The sequence below is a fragment of the Archocentrus centrarchus genome, unplaced genomic scaffold (assembly GCF_007364275.1).
Source record: "Archocentrus centrarchus isolate MPI-CPG fArcCen1 unplaced genomic scaffold, fArcCen1 scaffold_30_ctg1, whole genome shotgun sequence".
Taxonomy (NCBI): domain Eukaryota; kingdom Metazoa; phylum Chordata; class Actinopteri; order Cichliformes; family Cichlidae; genus Archocentrus; species Archocentrus centrarchus.
Window position 1 is genome coordinate 1,995,883 of NW_022060259.1, and position 24,793 is coordinate 2,020,675.

General features: G+C 42.9%; 2 protein-coding genes across 3 annotated transcripts in view; both read right to left on the reverse strand.

The window, feature by feature from the left end:
- mctp1b (multiple C2 domains, transmembrane 1b) overlaps window positions 1–6,150 on the reverse strand; it is a 39,180-nt gene extending 33,030 nt beyond the window's left edge. For both annotated transcript variants that reach the window (XM_030724045.1, XM_030724044.1), the window contains exon 1: window positions 5,465–6,150. In XM_030724045.1, the coding sequence (XP_030579905.1) occupies window positions 5,465–5,995 (531 nt within the window). In that variant the 5' untranslated portion in view covers window positions 5,996–6,150. The remainder of the gene's footprint in view (window positions 1–5,464) is intronic.
- Window positions 6,151–8,072: 1,922 nt separating this feature from the next.
- septin5b (septin 5b) lies at window positions 8,073–23,706 on the reverse strand. The gene is made up of 12 exons (XM_030723982.1): window positions 23,588–23,706; window positions 23,412–23,422; window positions 20,154–20,244; window positions 18,382–18,468; window positions 18,149–18,272; window positions 16,137–16,271; window positions 15,929–16,046; window positions 13,826–13,927; window positions 13,438–13,534; window positions 13,185–13,320; window positions 11,007–11,109; window positions 8,073–10,825 (listed from the first exon to the last, which is right to left on the reverse strand). The coding sequence occupies exons 1-12, from the start codon at window positions 23,628–23,630 to the stop codon at window positions 10,763–10,765; spliced, it is 1,110 nt and encodes a 369-aa protein (XP_030579842.1). The 5' UTR covers window positions 23,631–23,706; the 3' UTR covers window positions 8,073–10,762.
- Between the last annotated feature and the right edge of the window lie 1,087 nt (window positions 23,707–24,793).

Genomic DNA, 24,793 nt, shown 5'->3' on the forward strand with positions numbered 1-24,793 from the left:
ATCTAAATCTACACTGTTAGCAGAGTAGAAGTAGTTAGGTATCTCAAAATATGCCAAAATATGACTTAGGCAATTATGCTATTAGGCTAACGATTTGCGTTGCAAGTGCGTAGCTTTGAAGATTTAATTCATTATGAATCTCAGCACAATGACGATATTAATTCAATTCATCAATGGAGAAACCATATTTTTAAAAAATGAATGAATGAAAATCACCTTGATTAGGTGAGATATTTCCATTTACTTTGACCATCATCAATCCCTGACATCATCATCCATCAGCACAACCCTTGTGGACGCTGCTTTGTTACAACTTGTTTTATATCAGTATGATTAGAAACCACTGATTTAACTTCTTATCATCCCCCCAGGTCACCACTTAGGAGTAGTATTAGTAGTTTAGGTTGTTTTTTTAGCCACACACTAAAAAAACGTACAGCTTCACTGGGGTGCCAGGGTGGCTCAGTGGGTGAGCAGGCGACCATGTACACCACATGGCTGTGGTCCAGGGGTGCGGCCTGGGTTCACATTAACTATCTAATAAAGGCCAAAAATAACCTTTAAAAAATATATAGCATCAGAAATTAGAAGTTAGCGTTCAAATCAAGTTTCTATTCTTGTGACTCTAGTAGATTAAAACCTTTACTGCAATACAAAGTACACCATTTCCCAGTGATGCAGTAAAGACTTGTTAAGCACAAAATATGTACTTAACTGCAAAGTTTATGAGCTTCATAATCTATACAAAAGGCTTTGCAGGATGGACCTTCATTACAACAGAGTTACCGTCTGTATTTAAATTCTAACTTTCCCCGACATGCTGAGCATTTCCTCAGTGCCTGCAGAGCCTCCTGATACTACATCACTCAGCAGTTACACGGTCTCTCCACAACACTTCCAGGCTTTCCATCAGTTGAGCCTCACCTTCTAATCACACTTGGACAATTTCCAGGTCCCCTTCAACAAAGGCTGCTGCGACCATTTATTTAACCCACTTCAACATGTTTACAACTTTTGTTCTGGCTGTTCAACACAGTCTTGTAGCACTTGGCTGGCCCCCACCTGTCTCAGTCTAGCCAACCCATCCTCACTCCCAAGTCATCACATACTGACCTTTGATCCCATGTGTCATTTTGTAATGCAGTGGGTACCCCTTTCCTGACAGTTTTTCAATGGGCACAGTCCCTTAGTAATAAATGATAACAATAACTTTATTTGTATATCACTTTCAAAACATACAAAGTGTTTCAGAATTTGGATAAAATCACACATTATAGATAAGTGCGCATATTCAAACATGCAAATACACAGTCAAACACGCGTCTTCCTGCATACACACTCCCATACACACTCCCATACCCGCTCCCATACACACTTCCATACACACTCCCATACACACTCCCATACACACTTCCATACACGCTCCCGTACACACTCCCATACACACTCCCATACACACTCCCATACACACTTATACTGTCAGGCTCCTGACCACGTGTTTGGCACTGAATGAGAAAGTTTTGCAGGCTTGTAGTCACTGCAGTTCTTAGAGGAATCTTCTGTCTTTCCTGCAGACCTGACACTAGCTTACAGATGTTGTTGTTCTTCCTTCAGCACTGTGTCATCTGCAGCCTCGTGTGTGCTTAATTTGTAGGACTGGAGACAGGTGCCCTGGAGCCACCAGCCACACACAATTCATCCTGCCTTAAATGCACCCAAACAGACTGTTGTTGTTGTTAGACACAAAACACTTAGGCATAGGAAAAAAGTGCTCGTATGAAAGGGTGTGAATGTGTGAATGAGGCGTGTTGCATAAAGTGCTTTGAGTGCAGAGTAGAAAAGTGCTATATAAGAAGCAGTCCATTGATCATTTACTCTGCTCGTGCAGCCCTTTGACTAACTTGTACTGTTCTGCTTGTATCACGCTCCCGTTAACTCCTGTTTCCCTGCAGCGTCATTGGATGACTCATCATTGACTCAGCCCCTAGCTCCATAGATACCGCACTGCAAGCTCCCCCTCACCCTGGCCTGTTGACCCCATCTTCAACTCAGGTTCTCTGTCTCAACCTCAGCTCAGAGTTCTCAGATACCAGTTGGAGCTCAACTTTTCCTTGTGCTCATTTCATTCCCTGGACAGTCCTTCTGCCTGAGTAACTCTATCCATCCACTTTGTGCAGCTTAATCAAGTCCAGGCCAAGTAACTCGCTCACCCGAAATGTGAAAACAATTACTAGTATAGAAGTTGCAAGCAAGCTCATTCTGCATGCAACAGGCCTCCAACCTGCTACAGAATGCAGTCATTGTTCAAATGATTAGTTCCAGCTTTGCGCTTAATATGACTCATCTTTCATAATTTGTTATAATCACTTCCAGCTGTGTATGAGACAACGGTGCCAATCTGAACAGTCAAAAGTCAAACATGGCTCTCTTTGCCAGTACAAAGATTGTAATCTGGGCTTTCTATCTTCCTTATTTATCATCTGTCCTTTCTGCCCTGACTGTGTACCTATTTCAGGCTTAAATTCCTCCTGTGTCTTCTTTCTTCACAGGAATCTCTCCGCTGCAGAGAACACACCTGCTTCTCTTATACTGAAAAAAAAATCTGCTGGTTTACTTTAGTGAAATCGACAGTTAGTGTAGGATTCATGTGTCAAAGTGTCTGCTGCAGGGTTTCCCCCAGAGGCTGCTCTACCTAGTCATCCATGTGCAATCATTTCCTTTTAGGTACACCTACCTAAAATTAGCACGGTCTGTCCACACAAGTACAGCAAAAAAGGAGAATGTATGACCAAATATATTTAAAGTACAGCTGCACAAAGGTGTCGCCTGTTACTCCATATGATACACTGCTCAAAAAGATTAAAGGAACACTTTTTAACCAGAGTACAGCATCAAGTTAAGTATCAGAGGGGGGTGTTAATCAGTTTCAGCTGCTTTGGTGTTCATATAATTAACAACAGGTGCACCAGAGGGGCAACAATGAGACAACCTGCAAAACAGGAATGGTTTCACAGGTGGAGGACACTCACATTTTCCCTCCTCATCTTTTCTGACAGTTTTTTCACTAGTTTTGCGTTTGGATAGGGTCAAATGGCAGCATGAGGCCATACCTGAACCCTACAGAGGCTGCACAGGTAGTCCAACCCCTCCAGGATGGCACATCAATACGTGCCATTGCCAGATTTGCTGGACAGGGCCGTAGAAGGTCCTTAACTCATCAGCAGGACTGGTATCTGCTCCTTTGTGCAAGAGGAAGAGGATGAGCACTGCAGAGCTACAAAAAAGACTTCATGAGGGTGGTCTGAGGACCAAATGTTCTCTAGTGGGCCCTGTGCTCACTGCCTGGCATCATGGAGACCTGAGCACATGTGACAGATGTGAAAGGGTCTGGAGAAGCCGTGGAGAACATTATGCTGCCTGTAACATCCTTGACCAGTTTGGTGGTGGGTCAGTGATGTTTGGGGAGGGGCACACAGACCTCTACAGGCCAAACAACAAACAACACCCTGACTGGCATCAGGTACCAGGATGAAATCCTTGGACCCATGGTCAGACCCTACACTGGTGCAGTGGGTCCTGGGTTCCTCCTGGTGCACAACAAGGCCTCATGTGGTGAGAGTATGCAGGCGGTTCCTGGAGGATGGAGGAACTGATACCACTGACTGGCCCCCACGCTCACCTGACCTAAATCCAGTAGAACACCTCTACAGTTCATTTTTTTGCTGGTTTGTCCTTGTAGTATAACAGACTTGAATAATCCCTCCTTTTTTTCTCTCGTACACCCACACAACAAACAATGACTTTACTCTGGTTCAGCCTAAATTTGTGAAGTGAGAGGAGTGGCAGGCTCCAGAATACTTCCCCCATTGTTCTTCCACACTTGGATTAATCCTTTTAACAACAAGCACAACATCACTAAGCACAGTGTCAACAGACCCTCAATAAATACACAATGCAGCGTGTCTGCCATGGTCTGCACTCCCCTGTGAGTTCCACATTAAATGGTGCATCATAAGAAGTTATTCTATATTAGTTCTTCTTTATTTACAGGTCTGCTGCTCATGCTGGGTTTTATTTACCTTCAGTGTGGATCAGTGAAGCTGTGACACCAGGACTGCAGTGTGTTACTGGGTTAATGACAATCCCTATGTCAGCTCGGAGAGGTGTTTTCAAAGTGATACTCTAAGACCAAGTTCCAGTAATGATGCCATTTAAAGTTCAGAACTGGTATAATGTTTTATGTAAGTGTAATTTGCATTTGTAGTTGCAGCTAGAGTACTGACAGGGACTAGAAAGAGAGAGCAGATTTCTCCCATATTGGCTTCTCTTCATTGGCTCCCTGTTAAATCTAGAATAGAATTTAAAATTCTTCTCCTCACAAACAACTGTGGGGCCTCGGGCCCCGTCTTATCTTAAAGACCTCACCACCACCCTGCGCCCATGAAAAACTTGCTAGATCTTCTCTGCCAATACCAAACATGCTATTGATTCTGGTTCTGAGCTTCTGGTACTCCAGGTGATGACAATCAGGCTCATCATCGCTGGAGGCAATCTCACTGCAGAGAGACATCGAGAAGAGATTCTGCAACCAGTGACAATCCCATATCTCTGCAGTCTGGGACCGATCCTCCATGATGGCAGAGAGGGTTCATGAGAGACTACCTCCAGAATCTGGGAGTGGAGAGGATGGAATGACCTGCCTACAGTCCTGACCCCACTGAACACTGTGGGATCAGCATGGTCATGCTGTTTGTGCCAGAGTGACCAACACAACCACACTGGGTGACTTGTGACAAATGCTGTTGAAGGATGGGATGCTGTCCCAGTGTGACCAAGCTGGTGACCAGCATGAGGAGGAGGTGCTGTGGCTGTGTGGTTCTTCCACATGCTGCTGAGGCCCCTTTGTTACGTGAATAAACTTAAATTGCCAGTATGTCTTGGTTCTTCAGACTTCATTTATCCAATCCAATAAATGTCACCAAACCCAGTCAGCAGCAAAATCAGCTGTTTGGCAGAGAAGATTTGGCAACTTTTTGCAACCCACATCCTCAGATAAACAGGCTTGGTGTAAGATTTATTGCCAAGAAGTATTGTTACAGCAAAGGAATAATCCACCAAACACACATTTCCTTATTTTCTGTGCTTATAAAGTTAAGTTTATAAAGTAATCTGATGCAAAAAAGTAGACCAAGTGGGAACTATCACTGACCACTGCACTGTGGCATTATCAGATTTTAGTGCATATGCCACTTGTCATTTACTGTGTTACAGATCTTTGTATGTGTTTATTGTTTGCTTCCGCTTTCTGCTGACACATTTGTTTCAGCTATTACATCCAAACTTGCCTAAAGCACGTGTCCATCATTAACCTGTGAATATTAATGAAGTATTAATCTACAGGGCATTAACGTGGGTCCCTCCAGACATATGTTGAATAATCAACGTGTAACTGACAGGAGCTCACCTGCTGATCATCCTTGCTCTCCGGCGGTGTCTCCTCCGCCGCCGCCGCCGCCGCCGCTGTTGCTGCGTCGCCCCCGCTGCAGCTGCCCGGAGGCTCGGCCAGCCTCTCCAGCCTCTCCAGGCACGCAGACCCCAGAGAGGAGCTCTTGTGGTGGGACTGCACCAGCTGAGACACCGTGGGTTTGCTAGGGCTGCTGGATTTGTGCTTGATCGAAAACTGCAGCTTCTCCCGACCGAGACCGGAGCCGCTCCCGGCCGCTTTGCCGCAGAGCTGTGCCTCCTTCGTCTCCACATCAACGGGAGATGAGAAGAGCAGGTCGGGCTGCGAGGAGGAGATCACCCGGTCCAGGGCGACATTTTCCTTCCGCTTCATCTTTCTAAACATCCACATGCCCCGCTCCTTCTTGTCCTCCGGGTCTCTGGCGCCCAGCTTGGGGCTGAGCAGCGGCTTCGCTTTGGCTTGAATCTGTTTCCACATCGTGTTTTGTTGGGGCGAGCTGCTCTCATTCTCGTCCGCCTCGCTGCGCTCCATTCCCGCCTCTGCTCGGAGCTCCGACAGGCAGTCACACCGGTGCACAGGACTACTGATCTCCCGACACACTTTAGCGATCCCCGTTTGCGTTATTCAGCCGCCTCACACGGCGACAGACGCGCCGAAACGCTGCACATGTTTGGCTGCGCGGCTGGCAGCTGGTCGGGTAAATGTTTCCAGCAGCCAGCAGGGCTGTACTTAGCTGATCTGGAGCCCTGAAACGCATGACCCAAGGCCCCCAACCCTACACACACCACCACACACCCCACCGATTTAAACTTTGGATACCCCTTCATAGGGCCTTCATCAAGGCAAAAGGTTTCTCTGTACATAAGTCTGACTGAATATGGAAAACAGATGTTACTTATTGGGTTGTAGACTTCAGTTTTGTGGCATTTTGGAGGTGTCAGTGTTTTCTGTTTGTTTTTTGGAGCTAGAAGTATCAAAGCATCTTTAGTGTCAAAGCAGCTGGATAAAAGAGCCAAAGGAAAAGTGTCAGGGCTGAACAGGGAATGAAGCAACAGATTACAGACAGCATCCACTCGTCCTGACTCCCTCTGCTCCGTGTCCTTGCAAGAATCTTCAGGACTTAAAGTTGTTTAATGAATCCAACATTTATAGAACATGTGAACACTAATACTGATTTTCTCATTTACAGCTCTAACGACATTAATTAGTTTTAAAAAAATCAGTCTCTCACATTGTTGCAGAGGAATATGAGCCCACTCCTCTTTACAGCATTGCTTCAGCTCACTGAGGTTTGCAGCACTCATTCAGGCAGAGCTCTCTGAAGGTCCCACCACAGCATCTCAGTCAGGTTGAGGTCTGGACTCTGAGCCGTGGCAGCTCCTCCTTCTGTGGTAGATTTGCTGCTGTGCTTGGGATCATTGTCCTGCTGCATGACTCAGATACAGCCAAGCTTTAGCTGTCAGACACGTCCTCACAGCTGACTAGAATACTTTGGCATACAGAGGAGTTCATGGTCCACTCAGTGACTGCAAGGAGCCCAAATCCTCCTCCCTCCATCACCGTGCTGACAGCTGGTCTGAGGTGTTTGTGCTGTTCTGCTGAGTTTGGTTTTGGACGACATTTCCACTCTCGTCTCATCTGTCCAAAGGACATTGTTCTGGAAGTCTTGTTGGTTTGTTCACATGCAGCTCTGCAAAGCTAAGCTGTGCTGCCATGTTCTTTCTCCTGCAGCCTTTCCAAACCTGCCATACTTGTTCAGACTCTTTCTAATTGTGCTGTCATGAACTTTAACCTTTAACATGCTAACAGAGACCTGTAGAGACTGAGATGGAGCTCTGTGGTGTTTTGCAGCATTGCACGGTCTGAGCTTGGGGTGAATTTGCTGGGACGTCCTCTCCTGGGAATAATGGCATCTGTCTTGAATGTTTCCCACGTGTGAATAATCTTTCACTGAAGAAGGATGAACCCAGGCTGTTTGGAAACGACCTTCTGACCCTTCCCAGACTGATGAGCAGCTTCTCTGAGATAATTGTTGATGCTTTTCCTTCTTGGCCTTCTGCAAACACACACCTGAATGCTCCAGACATGCTTTTATAGAGGTGCTCACACTGCTGATGATCAGTTAATCAAGTGCATTTGATCAGCAGCTCCTGGCTGCTACTTAAACTCTTAACTCCTATAAAGGCAGTGAGGGTGTACTTAGTGTTTGCTTCTGTATTTCAGCTTAGTTTCTCTAAATAAATAATGAGTGTGATGTGTCGTGTTTTGTTGCTCATCTGAGGTTGTATTTACGTGATTTTAAGACCTTCTAAGGACCAGATGATTATCATGTCCTGATATGTAAAAGCTTAGAGGTTCTTTTTCATGTGACTGTGAGGAGACAGTGCTATCAGCTGAGTGACCCCATACTGCCTTAAAAAATATACCAGTCACAGCAGAGTGTTGCTCTGGCTATTCATATCTAGTACCAATAAATCCATGAGCAAGGTCGGCGTGTGTGTCTGTGATAACGGCACGATGTTTCCATGTTGACATAAGAAGACTTTACACAAGATTTTACACAAAAAGAATCATTTTATTTGTGCTATAACTTTATTGTGGCCTTGTTTTACTGCAAATCACTACGTCACACTATTTCTGAAAAGGGCTGCGTGTATAAACAAAAATGTACTAATAATAATAATAATAAAGCTAACACGTTGTTGGGTTATGAGTTTCTTTATAAAAACAGGATCTAGAATAATGTTGAATCAGGAACTAGTTTCTACAGTCTTGCATTTTCAAACCCCTGACATGGTGACTGTAACAAGCATTAATGACTGGTACACACTGAGGGTGTCACCATAACCCTGTATGGATGATAATCATGTTAAAAATAAAATGCACATATGACAGTATTATAAACAGCTGCGCAAATGACACAAACAAACAGAAAAACAACCAACCAAACAACACAGCATTCCTCAAAATCAAAAACACGTTTGCATAAAAATCCTCAGTTCAGGAGACATAACCAATAAAATAATGCCACCCTAACCCTGAGCCAAGCTCCCGACTTCCCCTTTAATATTCACGCTATCCCTTCTGCCATCACTTGTTTTATCCAGCTGGTCTATGAGATTTTGTTTGTTAATAACACCATTAGTGTTATAGTTTTAAAAGACTGAGGTTTAGCCAAATATATGTTCTTATTCTGATTATATTCTTTTGGATAGGAACCTTTGGTTTTATTGGAATTTCTTTGACCTCTTCCCGTAATGTTTCTGCACAGCCCAACACACTGAAACGCTGTCCTCTGGCCTCGCTCATGTTTGCTGTACTTTTGTTATAAGAATTAGTTACATGTTACCGTTTACAGTGAGGTAGAATGAGCTGATTTCTAATCTTCTGCAGGGTTTTCCAGTTTGCTGTTCCAGACATTTAGCCCATAATGTGAAAGCTCTGAAGGACAGGACGTCAGAGGCTCTGATGTGATGCTTTTTAAATATTTCTGTACAGTTGTGGTTAAGCTCTCACCAGCTCCATGCACTCATATTCAGAGTTCAATGCATTTGCCCATAAAAAAACACACATAAAACAAAGTTCCAGATGAATCTGACTGATAGCATTATTGCTGTTATTATTATCATTGTTCTGAGACCTTCTATAGACACTGCAACACTGGGATCACAATAACCATGAAATGAAATCTGATACTGCAACAGTCCTATTAAATACAAAATAGAAACAAGCTTGCACTGAAATGCAAAAGGAATTTACCTGATAACCCGCAAACACTTATTACTTTCAAATTGTTCTCAGAGTCAGTTTGTGAGCATCCCTCAGCAGGTTCTACATCGCAGTGGCTTAATTAATGGTAACCTTCATCACGTGCAGCGCGCTGTCACGGCCAGGACTGCACGAACACTCATGAGAACACAGCATGCTCTGCATGTGCCTGAGACCTTTTAGACTTGCTGCAGGCCACTCTGTGCTCACTCAGCTGAAGAGCTCAACTTGTTTTGATGCTGCAAATCAAAGTTCATCATCTGCAGAAAGAAACCAAGGGGAGACGGTCTTCTCTCATTATGTGGGGTCTGTAGAAACACTGGATACACTTTATTCAATTCAAAAATGTAAAAAGTGAATTTTTCATATTATGTCCCCTTTAAATAGATGCATGCATTTTAAAAAGCATAATCTTGTTTGCATATCACCAGCTAATTCTGCCATGCAATCCTTAAAAGAGACCCTATTTGCAGCTTTGTTTTTATTATAGGCTCTAACAGAGCTACTGCGGCTGTGCATGATTGACAGGTGGGCCAGGTAGGTGGGGTTCACAGAGCTGTGTGTGAAAGAGATGACCATATTAGGAAAATCCACTCTCAGTGACTTCATTCAGAGCTCATGTTTAATGTGAGCATCAACCATATACCAGCACTGCAACAGAAATAATAGCAGGTCCCCTTTGACAGTGTTGGACTGCTGATGGATCTTTTTGGGTCTGCACATTCTTCTTCCTTCTTAAAACTCGGTGCCTAGATTATTACAGTGCACCTCGACTGCTGATCATAAAGCATAGAGTATATGAAGAAAGGGTTAAACCAATGCTGCAGTGTCCCCTCCCAGAGCTCCGCGCTCACTCCAAAGGTCTCTGCCTTCAGGAGAAACCCATTCAAAAGCATCAGCTTGTCCACTTAAATACTAAGTCAGTACTTTATGGTACGTTTACAGTACTTATGGGAAACTAGTCATTAGACTACCAGGTCATTAGCTAAATTGACTCCTGATCAGCACACTGATTATATTAGATCTGATTAAGCAGCTTATTGAGCCTCAAACAGAGGCATGTTTCTCCAGCCAGCTTTCATTTCCACACACAGTCATCCCCAACGTCTGACAGTTACAGGGAAACGCCACATCCCGAATCAGCATAATAACACATACTATCAGCAGCTGTCAGTCCACACTTACACCACAATCAGTGCAATAACTACTTAATTAACTGAGGGCAGGGTGCATCAGTCACATGGAGTATTTCAAGTAAAACTACTGTGATCTAAAGGTAACAAAGTGTAAGCTATTCCCTATCGCCTACCAAGACTCACTTGGCTAATGACTGCACTCATGAAATGCCAAAAACATGCTGTCATTCATCTACTGTACTCTATGTGACCAGTGTTTTAAGAATTGGGTGAAATATTGACACTAAAGATTTATTCATCTCATCCCCTAAAAACATGGCATCAGTGAGGGATTACCACCCCCTCAGTAAAAGCTATGGGGGGGGGTCAGAGATGCTACAGGAGAGGTGAGCCGTCACAGTTCCTGCTCATGCATCTGCTGCTGCATCTTCTGAAGCATCTGCTGCATCCTCCTCAGCTGCAGAGGCGCAGGATAAACACAGGGCGGAGAAAGAGGAGCAAGAGGAGAATGAAAGACAGCTTACATAATAACACATATGGGTCATCAATTCACATCAGCGTCTTGGTTACATAACACCTTCTGTAATGCATTATTCAGCATCTGAGGTATATTACAGAGTCGTGTTTTTGACACTCACTTCCTCATCTTTCATTTTGATGAGTTTCTCTGCCTGCACGTCTGGTGCAGTCAGCGGCAGGATGGGGACGGGGCTCTCCACACGCTTATCTGCATTCATCTTACTGCAACAGGAGACACAAGCATGGCGGTGAGATTAACAGGCTTCTGCTTTTTCATTTGTTTCACAGTTTTCCATCACGGTGAACATTTTGTCTGAGGTACCGTCACTTAAGGCTGGAACATGAGCCAGCTCCTTCTTCTGGCCCTTAAACCCATGTGCAAAATTTTAAAGCCATTATTTAAATGAGTATTAGCTGATATCAGCTTCATTTAAACTCTGCCACAAACAGAAATCAAAAAAATTTGGAGCTAATGAGTCAAATTTTTAATGTAGCAATAATGTTACATAATGTCAAAACCAGTTTATTCTGACATTGTAACTAATGACAAAAATTATGAGATAAAAAAAACATTAAATATTGTCTTTTTTCAAATCACAAAACTATGACTCAGGGGATGAGCCAGTGTTGTGTCTGCATGTAACTGACAAAACCTGGAAAACTACTGACTTTAAAAAAATTAATAAAAAGACACAATGGTGGGTCAAGACTTTTGCACAGTACTGTTAATTTTAACTTTTTATCACATAAGTCAAAGTGTTACTTTTAATCGCACTGCTTTCCGTATTATTCTCTGTGTTGATTAATATCAGGTGTAATATTCGAGTTCTACTTAGTTCCATGGAGGTTGGTACTACAGCATTCCTGGTAATTTAGCCTATTTTCCGAGTCTCCCCAGAGTTCCTCTGTGCTACGTTTCTGAGCGCGTTAGTATGTTGCCTTTGTGTTTATTTAACGACTTCCTGTTTTACTTTGTTAGATTACATCTTTTGTGTCTTTCATGTACTTTTACTTCCCGTCTGATGTGTATGAATACAGAGGAAGGTCATTTTTATGGAGGGCAACTTGTGCCAGTGTGTTGGCCTGTGGGCGTTCACCCCGTGGGCTCCTCGAGTCTCCTGGTTATTTCTGGGTTTCTCTTTACGTTTGTCAAACTTAAATCTTTTTGTTTCATTTCATTTACTTTTCCATGTCCTGCGTCCTGGGTCCACACATTCCACTCCTCATGACATTTTAACAACAACTACACTCTCGAAGTGTCTAATAATTCTCTTTTGTGTGATAATGACAGAGAATATATAATATTTGCTCAGTGTGCAGTCACTGCATTCTTGTACTCGGCCCCACAAATCTTAGAAACATGGTGTCTAACCAGATACTTACTCTGGATGGCATTACTTTGGCCTCCAGTCACACTGTGAGAAATCTTGGAGTCATTTTTGACCAGGATTTGTCCTTCACTGCACATATTAAACAAATATGTAGGACCGCTTTTTTACATTTATGTTTCTAAAATTAGAAACATCCTTTCTCAGAGTGATGCTGAAAAGCTAATTCATGCATTTATTACTTCTAGGCTGGACTACTGTAATCAGGGCCCATCTTATCTCAAAGACCTCATAGTCCCATATCACCCCAACAGAGCACTTCACTCTCAGACTGCTGGCTTACTTGTGGTTCCTAGGATACTTAAGAGTAGAATGGGAGGCAGAGCCTTCAGCTTTCAGGCCCCTCTTCTGTGGAACCAGCTCCCAGCTTGGATTCAGGAGACAGACACCCTCTCTATTTTTCTCTTCATTCACCTCTTTTCACTCTGTTTATACCCCACTCTGTATTTAATCATTATTCATTTAATCATCATTAATCATTATTAATCTCTTCCACAGCATGTCTTTTCTCTCCCCTCAGCCCCAACCAGTCTCAGCAGATGACCCCCCCTCCCTGAGCCTGGTTCTGCTGGAGGTTTCTTCCTGTTAAAAGGGAGTTTTTCCTTCCCACTGTCACCAAGTGCTGCTCATAGGGGGTCGTTTTGACTGTTGGGTTTTCTCTGTATTATTGTAGGGTCTTTACCCACAATACAAAGCGCCTTGAGGTGACTTTTTTTGGTGATTTGACACTATACAAATAAAATTGAATTGAATTGAATTGAATTGAATTGAATTGAATTGAATTGAATTGAATTGAATTGAATTGAATTGAATTGAATTGAATTGAAAATACTTTATTAGTTGTTCTCTGTGCAATAAGTAAGAGACAAAGTTGATCATAAGAAGCTAAAACACGTCATTTCCACACACCTAGTCATGTTCTGGATGCACTGAGCCCTGTAGTTCTCGTAGTGACAGTCGCTGGTGATGTCCTTCAGGTCGTGCATGTGGGTTCTTATCAGCATGGTTCTCAGCTTCACAAAGTCGCAGTGAGACGGGTTCTCCACTGCACACAGGAAAAGATGAACGAGAGTGCTGATCCATACTGAAAAGCTGATAAATGACTGTACAGATATGGCAAAGACAGCCACACAGCTGCTAACTCCAGTTTAGAGTTTCTTACCCTCCACAATGCCCCAGGGGTAGAGCCTCCCTCTCACCCTCTGACCTCGAGCCTCCACCACAGTGTTGCTGCCGATCACAGCAAACGGAGTGCTCTCCTGTGTCACAAGACCCGGCCACAGAGGAAAGATTCAGACTCCCACTGCCAGAGATGCTACTGCTGCATTTGATTTTGTAGCACTTCATTACAAATAAATGTCCTGCATTTTATGTTCAGCTAAAAGCAACATTTTTATCAGAGGAACTATGAAATCTTTAAATCTATCTTTACAGATGGATTAATTTTACCCAGTTCAATAAAGTATCAATAAATTTGAAGTCTTCAGAATCCATAAAGATGGAAAATAATAGCCCATGTTTGGGACTTCTTCAGTCTGAATCCTGCTCACCTTCAGATCTTTATCTTGCTGCTTGAACTCTTCATCCTCATCCGAGTCACAGTCTGGGAACTGATAGATTTTTATCCCATACTTATCGATCTCTTCCCTCAGCTGGAAGAAAAAACACACAAGTGATGCGATGATAGCGGTAGAAGCACACATATACGCACTCCCACAGAATGATCAAATTTAGCAGGAAGTCAGTGCCCTTCTGTATATGAACGCTTTAAAACTCTCTTTAAATCTCTGCTGAGGGATGGATGAATCATCCTCCACTAAAAGGTGCTAAACAGAATCCAAGCATCATGCTGGAATTGGAGGACAATTTAGGCTCCAAAATCTGTAAAAAACAAGCAAAAACTTTATTTTATAATTTTCTGTTATGCATTAAAAATAAAGCATCCAGCTCAGGCATCGAAGGCACACGTATGAGATATTTTAGCTGTTGTGTGCTATGCTTGGCACGACCCTCTTATCAATACTCTGGAATATCAAAACGTGGATTTTGGGAACACAGCGAGGGGGAAAGCCATCAACGACAACACGACAAAGAACAGGAGGACGACACAGACAATCTGTACACACAGGAGGTAATCGGGGAGAGAGAGAGAGACAAGGGAAGCAAAACACAACACAAAGCAGGCGACACAGAGGACTGCCAAAGTAAACCAGGAAGTAGACACGGACACAGAAACGCAGAATTGACACAACACAGGGACGGCAGACACACAGAGGAAGGGAACATCTACACTACAGGAACATAAACATGCGGTTTATCAGGTGGGTGACAAACTGAGCAATCAGATTGATCGAAAGAGTCAAAAGTTGTGCCACGTATTCACGTATCTGCATCACATCCTGATCAAATATTGCATGTCCATGGACAACAGTGAGATGTTTCTCACTGTAACACATGAGGATGATGTTCAGCTGACATACAGCCAAAAACATGTATTAAATGGAGTTTTTAAATTCAAGTAGCTGCAAATCCCGAATCTGGACTGGATCCAGATGGTGTTCAGTTTGACAGAGCTGTGAACCGAATATCAGCTGAGCCTGAAGGTTTTCAGGAAGATGTGACTTTTTACATTTTGTCCTGTATGGAGTATAATTGGCTGTTTTTTACATTTATATTTCACCTTAAAATCCGTTTACCTTGCCTTATTTGGGTTTGATTTTTTTTCTAGTGCGATCTCTCATGTGTCACTGTACAGTTATTTTTTTTTCATTTTGACTGTATTAATACACTGAACCTAAAATTGCACAAAAAACATAAAATCCAAGTAGAGAAAAGTAAATTTTTTACTGTGAAAACCACAAATATGTTTAATGAACTATTTTTATCATTTAAAATACAAATATAAGTTGTAATTTTCAAGAACTTATGTACAAATTGAGCGAACAACAAAGTTCTATAGAACTATCTACACTAAAATGCAGGAAAGGCCTCAGAGGTTTCTGAAGGATCAGCCCAGCACAGGTGTGTCGCTGCTCCTGCTGTACACCTGGAGACTCCTCCCTCTGCATGGCCTCCTTCAGAGGGGGGTCATGCATCCATGATCCTCCCCTGCTGACTTCCTCTTTTCGACCTGATTTTGCCATATTCACAAACCTTTGTCTGATATATCCACTCTCCCTCCTCTGCACGTGTCCAAACCATCTGAGCCTTTCCTCCCTGACTTTGTCTCCGGACTGCTCAAACGGAGCTGTCCCTCTGATGGACTCATCCTGTCCATCCTGCTCACTCCCAATGCAAATGTTTAGTAAGGTAAATTATGCTGACATTTCATACTGAAAAGGTCAAAGACTAACTTTACTGTGACATTATAATGTTTTTTTATTAAGCGTCTTAACAGATTATGACCGTGTTTCACATTCAGTCAAAGTCATGGTGTTTACCTTGAAACTGAGGTGATTGTATAGATCTGTGTTGAAGATGTGCATGAAGCATAAATTCAGAGAGCATATGTGAGCATTTCCACCTTAATATTAAATTCTGCATAAATGTGGTACGGCATGTCTGTGCAGGAGTACACAGTACATGAAAACACCAAAGACCCAGCTGCCAGAGGAGACACTGCATCATGTAATCATGTTTATTTATGATCTTACCCTCTCTTTGAGTTTCTTTATCTCAAGGGGAGTGAGGCAGTCAGCCTTAGCGATGAGAGGAACCACGTTAACTTTATCCTGCAGGGCCTTCATGAACTCTATATCAACAGGTCGAAGCCTACGGGAGGACATGAACATCACTGAGGAATCTGTGTATGACATATGTGTGTGTACAGATGTGTGTATGGGTAATATATATGAATATTACCCATGTCCAAATGGGGGGATGAAGTAGAGACAGCAGTGCACTCTGTTGTCCTGGATGTTCTTCCTGTTGAGGCCGCTCTCATCTCTGAAGTACTGTTCAAACTGCTGGTCGATATACTGCGTGATGGGCCTCCAGCTGGAAAACAAAAGCATGTTTAAAGCATGAGTGCATGTTCATGTGATTTTCCTTTCTAAGGAGCTGTTTGACGTTTAGCCAGTAACCTTTATCGTTATCGCTTCTCTGCCCAAAGTTAGATGATAAATTTGATACAACTCACTTTGAAAGATGCTTTCACACTCAGCCCGTTTGATTGGGCTCATGTGGAGGTGGTGTGAAAGCAGTCATTCAAATGTGGTCCACAGCACACAATCTGACCATGATCTTATGAAATCTTAATGGAGTTACTCTGGTGAACTTTTCAGGAGGTGATACACAATGGTTCTGTATAAGCCATTTACTGATGTTAGTGCCAATGATGACAAAACCATATTTTCACTCCATTTCAGCTCACTTTATGATTTCATCATAAAGGATGGAGAATAATACTGGGGAGGGGGGGGGGGGGGGGGGGGGGGGCAGTTTATGCAAGTTTACTCTGCATGAAATCCTCTCTGACAGCAGCTAATGACCTGAAATTCTCCTGCAATCCTGCTTTTTCATTTAAATCTACTGTGACAAAAACTCTTTCCTCACTTAATCCAGAACGTTACAAGATAGAAACAAGAAGGAAAACGGTTATTAAGAAAGACAGATATCATCACAACAGGACAAATAAGATAAGATAAGATAAAACTTTAATGATCCCACGACGGGGAAGAGTCGTGGAAATAGAGTCAAGCAAAGACAGAGTGATTCCACACAAGGGGAGATGGGAAAGTGCAAATATTAACTTATAAAGTCCTTCCAAAAACCTGTATTTTATCTCTAGCTAAAAGCAAACACAAAGAGAACGGAGCAGCCAAAGAAATGTAACACCCATCACATCCATCACAGGAGAGTTTCACAGAAAAGTTGAGCTGAAGCTCCAGAGGTTTAAAACACTGGGTCAACACTGGGTGGCTGTGACACATTTACTCATGTAGGGGAATGAAATACTAGTAGCTAACTACTTATCTGCATTATTAGCATACAGTCTGTGGCCCAGGGTGCACCTGGATCCGATCTGATGACTAATGCTGGAATAACAAATTAAGGCTTGCTCCTTGTTGCAGCACCAGTAATGGTCCATAAAAGTTTAAGAACATAAGATACAGTTCAGTTGTTTGAATTGTACACAAACCTGTCTGTAAGAGGTCAACAATTAGACTCACCGATGAATGTAGCCTAACCCTGGTTTGACAAAACATTAACAACCCCCTAAACTGTGTTTGCTGCTTCCAGATATTTGAGTTTATTACATACCTGCAGCTTCATAGGATCCAACAGTGTGTCCCCAAAGCACACTGCAGGCATTTAAACATGTGACCTTATTAATTACCATTGCCAAAAGCACAAACTGCAGTTTATTCTGACTTAATCCCACAAACACCAAACACCATCCTGCAGCCATACATAATCACTGACGTGGACAAACTACTGATATCTTTTATATACAGTCTATGAAACATATAGAATAAGGACAGCATCCTCTGCCAACTCCAGAGCCCAAAGCTTCCAATCTTTAGGAAAAGAAGTGATCCAGATCTGCAGGACATGACCTACATCTTTGCTCCACCAACAAGTTTCATGTAATTCATCCAGGTAGTTTTTGGATAATCTCAGTGGAAGACAAACTGAAACGATTAATAATCCCAATTTAGTCAAAGAAAACTTAATTGCTGGAAACAGAGTATGAAGATGGTAGGCCAGTGTCAAACAGCAAAGCAGCACAAGAACTGCAGTGCAGGTAATATATGCAGGTGAGGCAGGCTCAGGTGATTGGCACCATTCTCTTTACTTAAAGTAAAAGAGACCTTCTTCCATTGGATGTTATTTGCCATACAATTTTGGTGAGATACAAACTGAACTGTTACCACTCTGTGTTGTTGACAGCATCTCCAAATCCTGGGGTGTCCACAATTGTGAGTTTCAACTTCACCCCCTTCTCCTCAATGTCCACTGTGTGCTTTGTGATCTCCACGGTCTGCCTGATGCGTTCTTTAGGGCAAAAACGACAGATATGGATATTAAATCTCCACAGCAGGTCTTTATAAGATTGATGAAAGAAATAAGGAGATGGTGCAAAGACGTCAGATTAGACACTCACCCTCAGCATTGAGCAGCTTTCTGTCTTTATGAAGATCAGTGAGGAAAAGGCTGTTGACCAGAGTGGATTTACCCAGTCCCGACTCACCTGTAGGACACATGCAGACAAATATAGATATGATTAGTTCATCAGTGTAACTGGCTCACAGGCACACAGGAACTTGCTTTCTTCATGGAAAGAGCATGGCAGTAGGCTGTAAGAGGAAAGACACATTTCTGCTTATTAAGCTGCCAAATGATAAAACATTTTCCTTGAACCTCAGAAGGAAGTGCTTAATCCATACACGTTTGGTGTCACTGCATATACAGCTGTAATCTAGCTGTAATCTAAAATATATCCTATTGCTGTTGTGAGGCTTGGATGAAGACTGAAGTGGAGATGGTTGAATCTGCAAGGTGACACCTCTCAGACTCAGGGTTTTTTTCTTGAAGGCAGCTCTTACTGTAGCTCAGCTAGAGGTGAAAAGCCACGACCTTTCCTGCCTCTTTAAAATGAGATCCTGAGCCCATGTACCATGTTTGCTTTTGATACAGTAAATCAAAGCTGAAAGGCTGCATGGCCTCTGACACCTGTCTGCCCTGTTTGGATGGGTGTTCTGTTAACTGTAATTTCCCCATTGCAGGACTAATAAAGGTATTCATTCAAATATGGTCAGGTCCATACATTTTTGGACAATGACACATTTGTTTTGCATTTTTGCCTCTATACACCACCAGGGTGAACACACCATCAAGGTGTGATGAAATGCAGACTTCAAATTGTTTCCCCCTCTCTGTGACACGCCCGCTGAGGAACAAACTCTGGTTATTGGCAACTCTGTTTTGAGAACCGCGAAGCCAGAGACACCAGCTACTATAGTCGGTTGTATTCCAGGGGCCAGAGCAGGTGGCGTAGTAGGAAATCTGAAACTGCTGAACTGCTGAAGTCTAAGGCCTGAACCATGGCCTTAGACTTGGAGGTGTTAACTCTCATCCCAGCTGTTCACCCCTCCATTACAAGTTGGAGGTCACGGATCAGTGAAGCCAACAGAAACACATCCACTGCAAAAAGCAGAGACGAGACATCCAAGTCCAAACTATGAACAGAGCTGGTGACAAGAAGCAGAGTCCAACATCACTGGCAATGACTCTGACTTATTGCCCACAATGCAAATCAAACTCTCACTACAGCTGTACCAAATAGCCCCCATAGGACCCCCTGAGGATTAAGGTCAAATGCCTTCTCCAGGTCCATAAAACACGCATACCCTCCACTATCCTCAAGAATGCTCTAATGCTCCACAGCCAAGACAAAAACCAACTTACTCCTCCTGAATCTTAAGTCTGACTAATGGACAGACTCTCCAGTACTGAGTTGAATAGCTTAAGATATTCCTTGACAACTGGTGGTGGTCCTGCAAATAGTGTAGAGCTGCCAATAGGGAGGCAGTACAAAAAAATCAGCTGGGACTATCAACAGTTTTGACACAAGACCTTTGGTGTATTTTCCCCTGATATACAGATCATTTAAATAGCCAATGGTTTTGGATAAAAGGCTGAAAACTGCTGTTAACATTTTGCCTCTAACTCATTTTCCTTAAACAGCCATTGATATTCAATGTTTTTTTTCACAGGACACTGGAAATTAACAAAAACTGAGATGTTGCGGAGGTGTGATGGGAGAGCTTTCAATACATGGACATCCTGTCTTGGTTTGACACTTTTGGTGCATGCCAAAGTTGTGAGCTGTGAGGAATGCTCAGTATGTGAAGAGCCCTGTTGTAAGCCTCCTACCTGCCACCATGAGGGTGAAGTCGAAGCCTTTTTTCACTGACTTTCTGTGCACCTGGTTAGGCAGCGTCGCAAAACCAACATACTCTTTTTCCTGGGAACAACCACACAGACAGAAAACAGATCAGTCAGCAGAGGTTAACCCATAAGGTCAGGCTCACGAGTATTTGGATAAGGACCCCACCGCAGTGGGTTTTAAATCAAAAAGTCAAGTTGTGATTGAAGTGCAGACTTTCAAGTGAAGAACATTCTTGAGGAGGTATGTGGATCACTGTTACAGTCTACATGAATGGAAATACAGAGGGTTTACAATAAGGTACAAACACATGGTGAATGGTGAAGGCAGTGTTAGGGCATGGCTGTGTATGGACAGTGACCCAGTGGAACTGGTCAGGGCTTTACTCTCTGCTCAGATTCAGCTAAATGCTGCAGAACAGTGCAAACAGATGATGACCCAAAAGCAACCCAAGAGTTTCTGAAGGCAAAGAAATGGGATATGTTTCTATGGCCAAGTCAGTCACCTGATCTCAATTAAACACAGGATGCTTTTCAGTCAGTGAATATAAATAAAAGAAAGATCCAGAAGCAAGCAGCAGCTGAAGGTGGCTGCAGTAAATGCCTGGCAGAGGGAGTAAATGCAGCATTGGCTCATGTCTGTGAGATCTAGACTTCTACTGACTGTGAATGAGTTCCATCAAGTTCTCAAAGCAATCACTCATTTCAGTTCAGTTTTATTTGTATAGCACCAATTAAAACAACAGTCACCTCAAGGCACTTTATATTGTAAGGTAAAGACCCTACAATAATAATATTGCACAAATGCAAGAAAGCAGTCCTGCATATTTGTTTAATCTGTGCATTGAAGGACAAATCCTGCTCAAAGATGACTCCAGGACTCCTCACAGTGTTACTGGGGACCAAGGTAATGCCTCCCAGAGTCAGGATCTGGTTAGACACCATGTTTCTAAGGTTTATAGGGCCGAGCACACGAACCTCAGTTTTATCATTCTGGCAAAAACTTTTGTGGCACTTTTTCAGATTCTTCATAACATATTTGGTGGTGACTCTGACAAAATTTTGCTGCAGTTACAAATTTTATTGACTGCTGAGTTACATATGAGCAACATAGACTCATGAAACAAACACAAATGTGCAAAGTTTTGTTTAGATTGGCCCACCTGTTAAGAAGGAGATAGGGTACAAACATATATATTGTATATACATACACTACGGTTATTATAGTGAGATTTAAAGTTATGTTAGGTTTTCCATTTAACTGTAATTTATAAACAGTTAAAGGCCTTGAATTACAGCTGGAAGTCTGCAGCTCAGTCACATCCTTAAATATTTTGTGGTGGTGTACTGAGTGTACATCGTGATGCCCATCCTTTGTGGTACAGTAGCTGTGTTAGTAGGACATTCCCATAATTCCCTTCATCTTTTATTGAAGACGGTGATGGAGTGTGCCCCGAGGTTCTCCAAGTATTCATAATACAGTAAAGCAGGCAGCTGTTTCCACAACAGGAGGGGGCGGGGAGAGCGCAGAGGCATATCTGTGTCTCTGGACCATGAGGAAAAAGGAGAAAGACCCTTAAAAGTGTGTGTGTGTGTGTGTGTGTGTGTGTGTGTGTGTGTGTGTGTGTGTGTGTGTGTGTGTGTGTGTGTGTGTGCTGCTTTGCTTGCATATTGGCAGTTTGTCTGTGGATGCATTTGCAAGTCACACCCACACACAGATCAGAAAAACACAGAGATGCAGACTGCTGCGTCTGTGTCGGCTGCTCTGACTCAGCCTCGGTGCTGCTGTCCAACATGGCACCACAACAGAAAACTGTGAAGCAGGATGAAGGCACAAAAAAGGTCTAATTATAAACCACTCTTGGGATTTTGGGGATATATAATATCTGAAAATAAAGAGTGAAGAGGGGCTGCTGTTTGTGAGACCTGTTAGAACATCTGTCTGTGGAAACAGTCCGTTCCTCTAAGGTTCCTGATCTTCAGTCCCTGAATCTCTACAGGTGACAAGTAATAATTTAACACTCATTTGCCAAATTGCATTTGAGCAGCAAATTTCACAGAAACATATTTCTGATCTTTTTTAAGGGCTGAAAAACTAACAAAGTGTTCAATTTTTTTTAGAGCTGGATTCAAATCATTCAAAGCTAAATCAATGCTGACCCCTTTCTGCATTGTTTTTACAATATTTTTCTAAATATTATCTCTTCCAGGATGAGGATTCACTGCTTTCCTGTTTTAAATATTTTTCAGTTTTCAACAGCTGGTCACACAAAAAACATTTTCTGACTTCTGACTGTGGATTCAGGAGCAGTCAGCAGTTCGGACACGTACTGCATGTTCTGCTCATTTCAGGTTTTGCTTGGACTCGAAAAACTTTACATGACTCAGAGTTTCAAAGAATCCCTCTTTATTTCTTTAAACAGTATTTTCTGTTATGAATATACTGTTACAAAGATGGGTGGCCAGTGTATGTACATAAATAATCCCTGTGAGCCGGACGTTCGGGCTTCAGACTGCTTACACACACTCAGTTTCAGACACTTTTCCTACCTCGTGTGATGCTGCAGAGATCAGCTCTCTAACCTCAGACACACTCACTGGGTGTGACAGACGCTGCACCCATAGGCTGTTGAGGGACAGTCACACTGAAGAAAGTTGGCTTCAAGAGGAAGGAGCTGCAACAACTTCCCTGAGCTTTTCAATTCACTGCAACTACAGAGCTGAAATAGTTAATGAGGCTGCTGTGGAAGCAGAAATGATAGACCTGTAATTCCAGCCTCTTCAATATGAGGAAATGCTTTTTTCTCTTTTACAAGATCTTTAAGTTTGAAGTGTGGAAATGTGGAGTGACTGGGCTCTGATATGCTGCATTTTCTGACTGATCATTGAAAAAAAAAAGAAATCAGATGAATCTTTATTATAAACATGATCAGAAAACAGTAAAGAGTTCGTGTTTGTCAGCTGCAGCAGTCATGCTTCCAGATGTGTCCAGATGTTGAAAATGATTGGAGTATGAGGAGAACTGTTTAACTTCAGAAAAGAGGTTTGTTCCTATTGGATGAACCGAGCTGTGATATCCAGCATCAGTGCGCGTATTAAAATATCACTGACCATTAAGACACGGAGAAAAGCGCCACTACGCAGCACACACACACACACACACACACACACACACACACACACACACACACACACACACACACACACACACACACACACACACACACACACACCGTTGTCTCTTACCTCTCCATCATCTGTGACATGAAGCCAAATTCCAGGAGACATCAGGCAGGGGGGTGACCGCCACATGCAGCCGGAGGAGAAAAACGGGAGCAGACGCATATTAAAAACAGCACAGACGCGCTCACAGACGCGTAATTATGCAGCCACTCGCTACGCGCCTTTCTGAGGTAGCTCACCTGTCCGGGGCGCCCGGCTCCTGTACCTGCTGTTGGCCGTCATCTTGGACACAGCTGCTGGGAGACGCGTCCGAGCTGAATGAGAGGGGCGGGTCTGAGCCGCCGCTCGGCCCTTTAATGAGCACAGTGGGGGGGGGCTTCAGCGGGGGCTCTGAGATGTGCAGAGATGGGAAATCATAATAAAAAATAAAAAACAGGGTCGTCGTGTGTTACTCTGCACACACTATGTGCTCTCATGTGCGCACATTTCCCCGCAGGCTGGGAGCGTATTTACTGTGTAGAGAAACTGTGTGCAGTTCATGTGAGACACCAGGCGGTGGCGGCATAGCCCCGTTCTTGCGCAAAGAACATGCGCTGTTAAATACAACTCTCTATTGAGATCAATGGAGCATTAAGGGTTTCCCACTTTTTGTGGGACCTCAAACCATTTTTTCCCTTTATTATTATATTAACTTTATTATATTAATCAGATAATTTCCAAAAGCGAAGTACCGAACTGCTCAAATGGTCTACAGGACAGATTCAAACATCTTTAAGATAAAGTGTCAGGTATGAGCACAAACCAGTCTGTCACAGCATTGTGTGGCTCCCCTTCATTTCACCATGACCTCCACTGGCATTCAGATAAGTTTGGAGACTTGAAATCTTTTTCATTATATTTGAGAAATTCCTGAACAGTTCCTGTTGGCGGCAGGGTGCTGACAGGACGCAGGCACTGACTTTCATTCTTTTTACTTGTAGTCATGTATGATTATGTTATATGACTCTAATAAAACAGCTAAAACTGTTGTTAACTAATGTAAAGCGAGTGGCTGAAGTCAGTTAGCCACTCGCAGCCCAGGACTGTTATCAGTGCAAACTAAAAGTAACTCTGCGGCTGACGGACGCACAAAACCCAAAATAACAGACCCACACACTAACTGAACGGTGACATGTATATGAGGATGCTGTTTAACATATTAGCAGCTAACTTAGAAAAGTACACTGCAGCTGTCACATTGTTACTGTTACCTGTGCTGTAGAAAACTGTACTGCACCGATGTGCCCATGTGAGAATATGAGTGTATATAAGCTTTTCCTCCTTACACACAGACATACAGTCCAAGGTCACACTGTGACTTTAACTAGGAAACAGTGCTAATGCAGGAAGGCTGGAGCACAGCTTCACACAATGGCTGATCGCACATGTTTTCTTCTGATTCCTCG

Excerpts from the sequence above, each read along its gene's own strand:
- septin5b (XM_030723982.1), bottom strand. The coding sequence starts at position 23,630 with ATGACGGCCAACAGCAGGTACAGGAGCCGGGCGCCCCGGACAG. Across the intron at positions 16,272-18,148 it reads GCTGTCAACAACACAGAGTG|CTGGAGGCCCATCACGCAGT; the intron begins GTAACAGTTCAG and ends TTTGTTTTCCAG. Across the intron at positions 13,928-15,928 it reads TAAAGAAACTCAAAGAGAGG|CTGAGGGAAGAGATCGATAA; the intron begins GTAAGATCATAA and ends TTTTTCTTCCAG.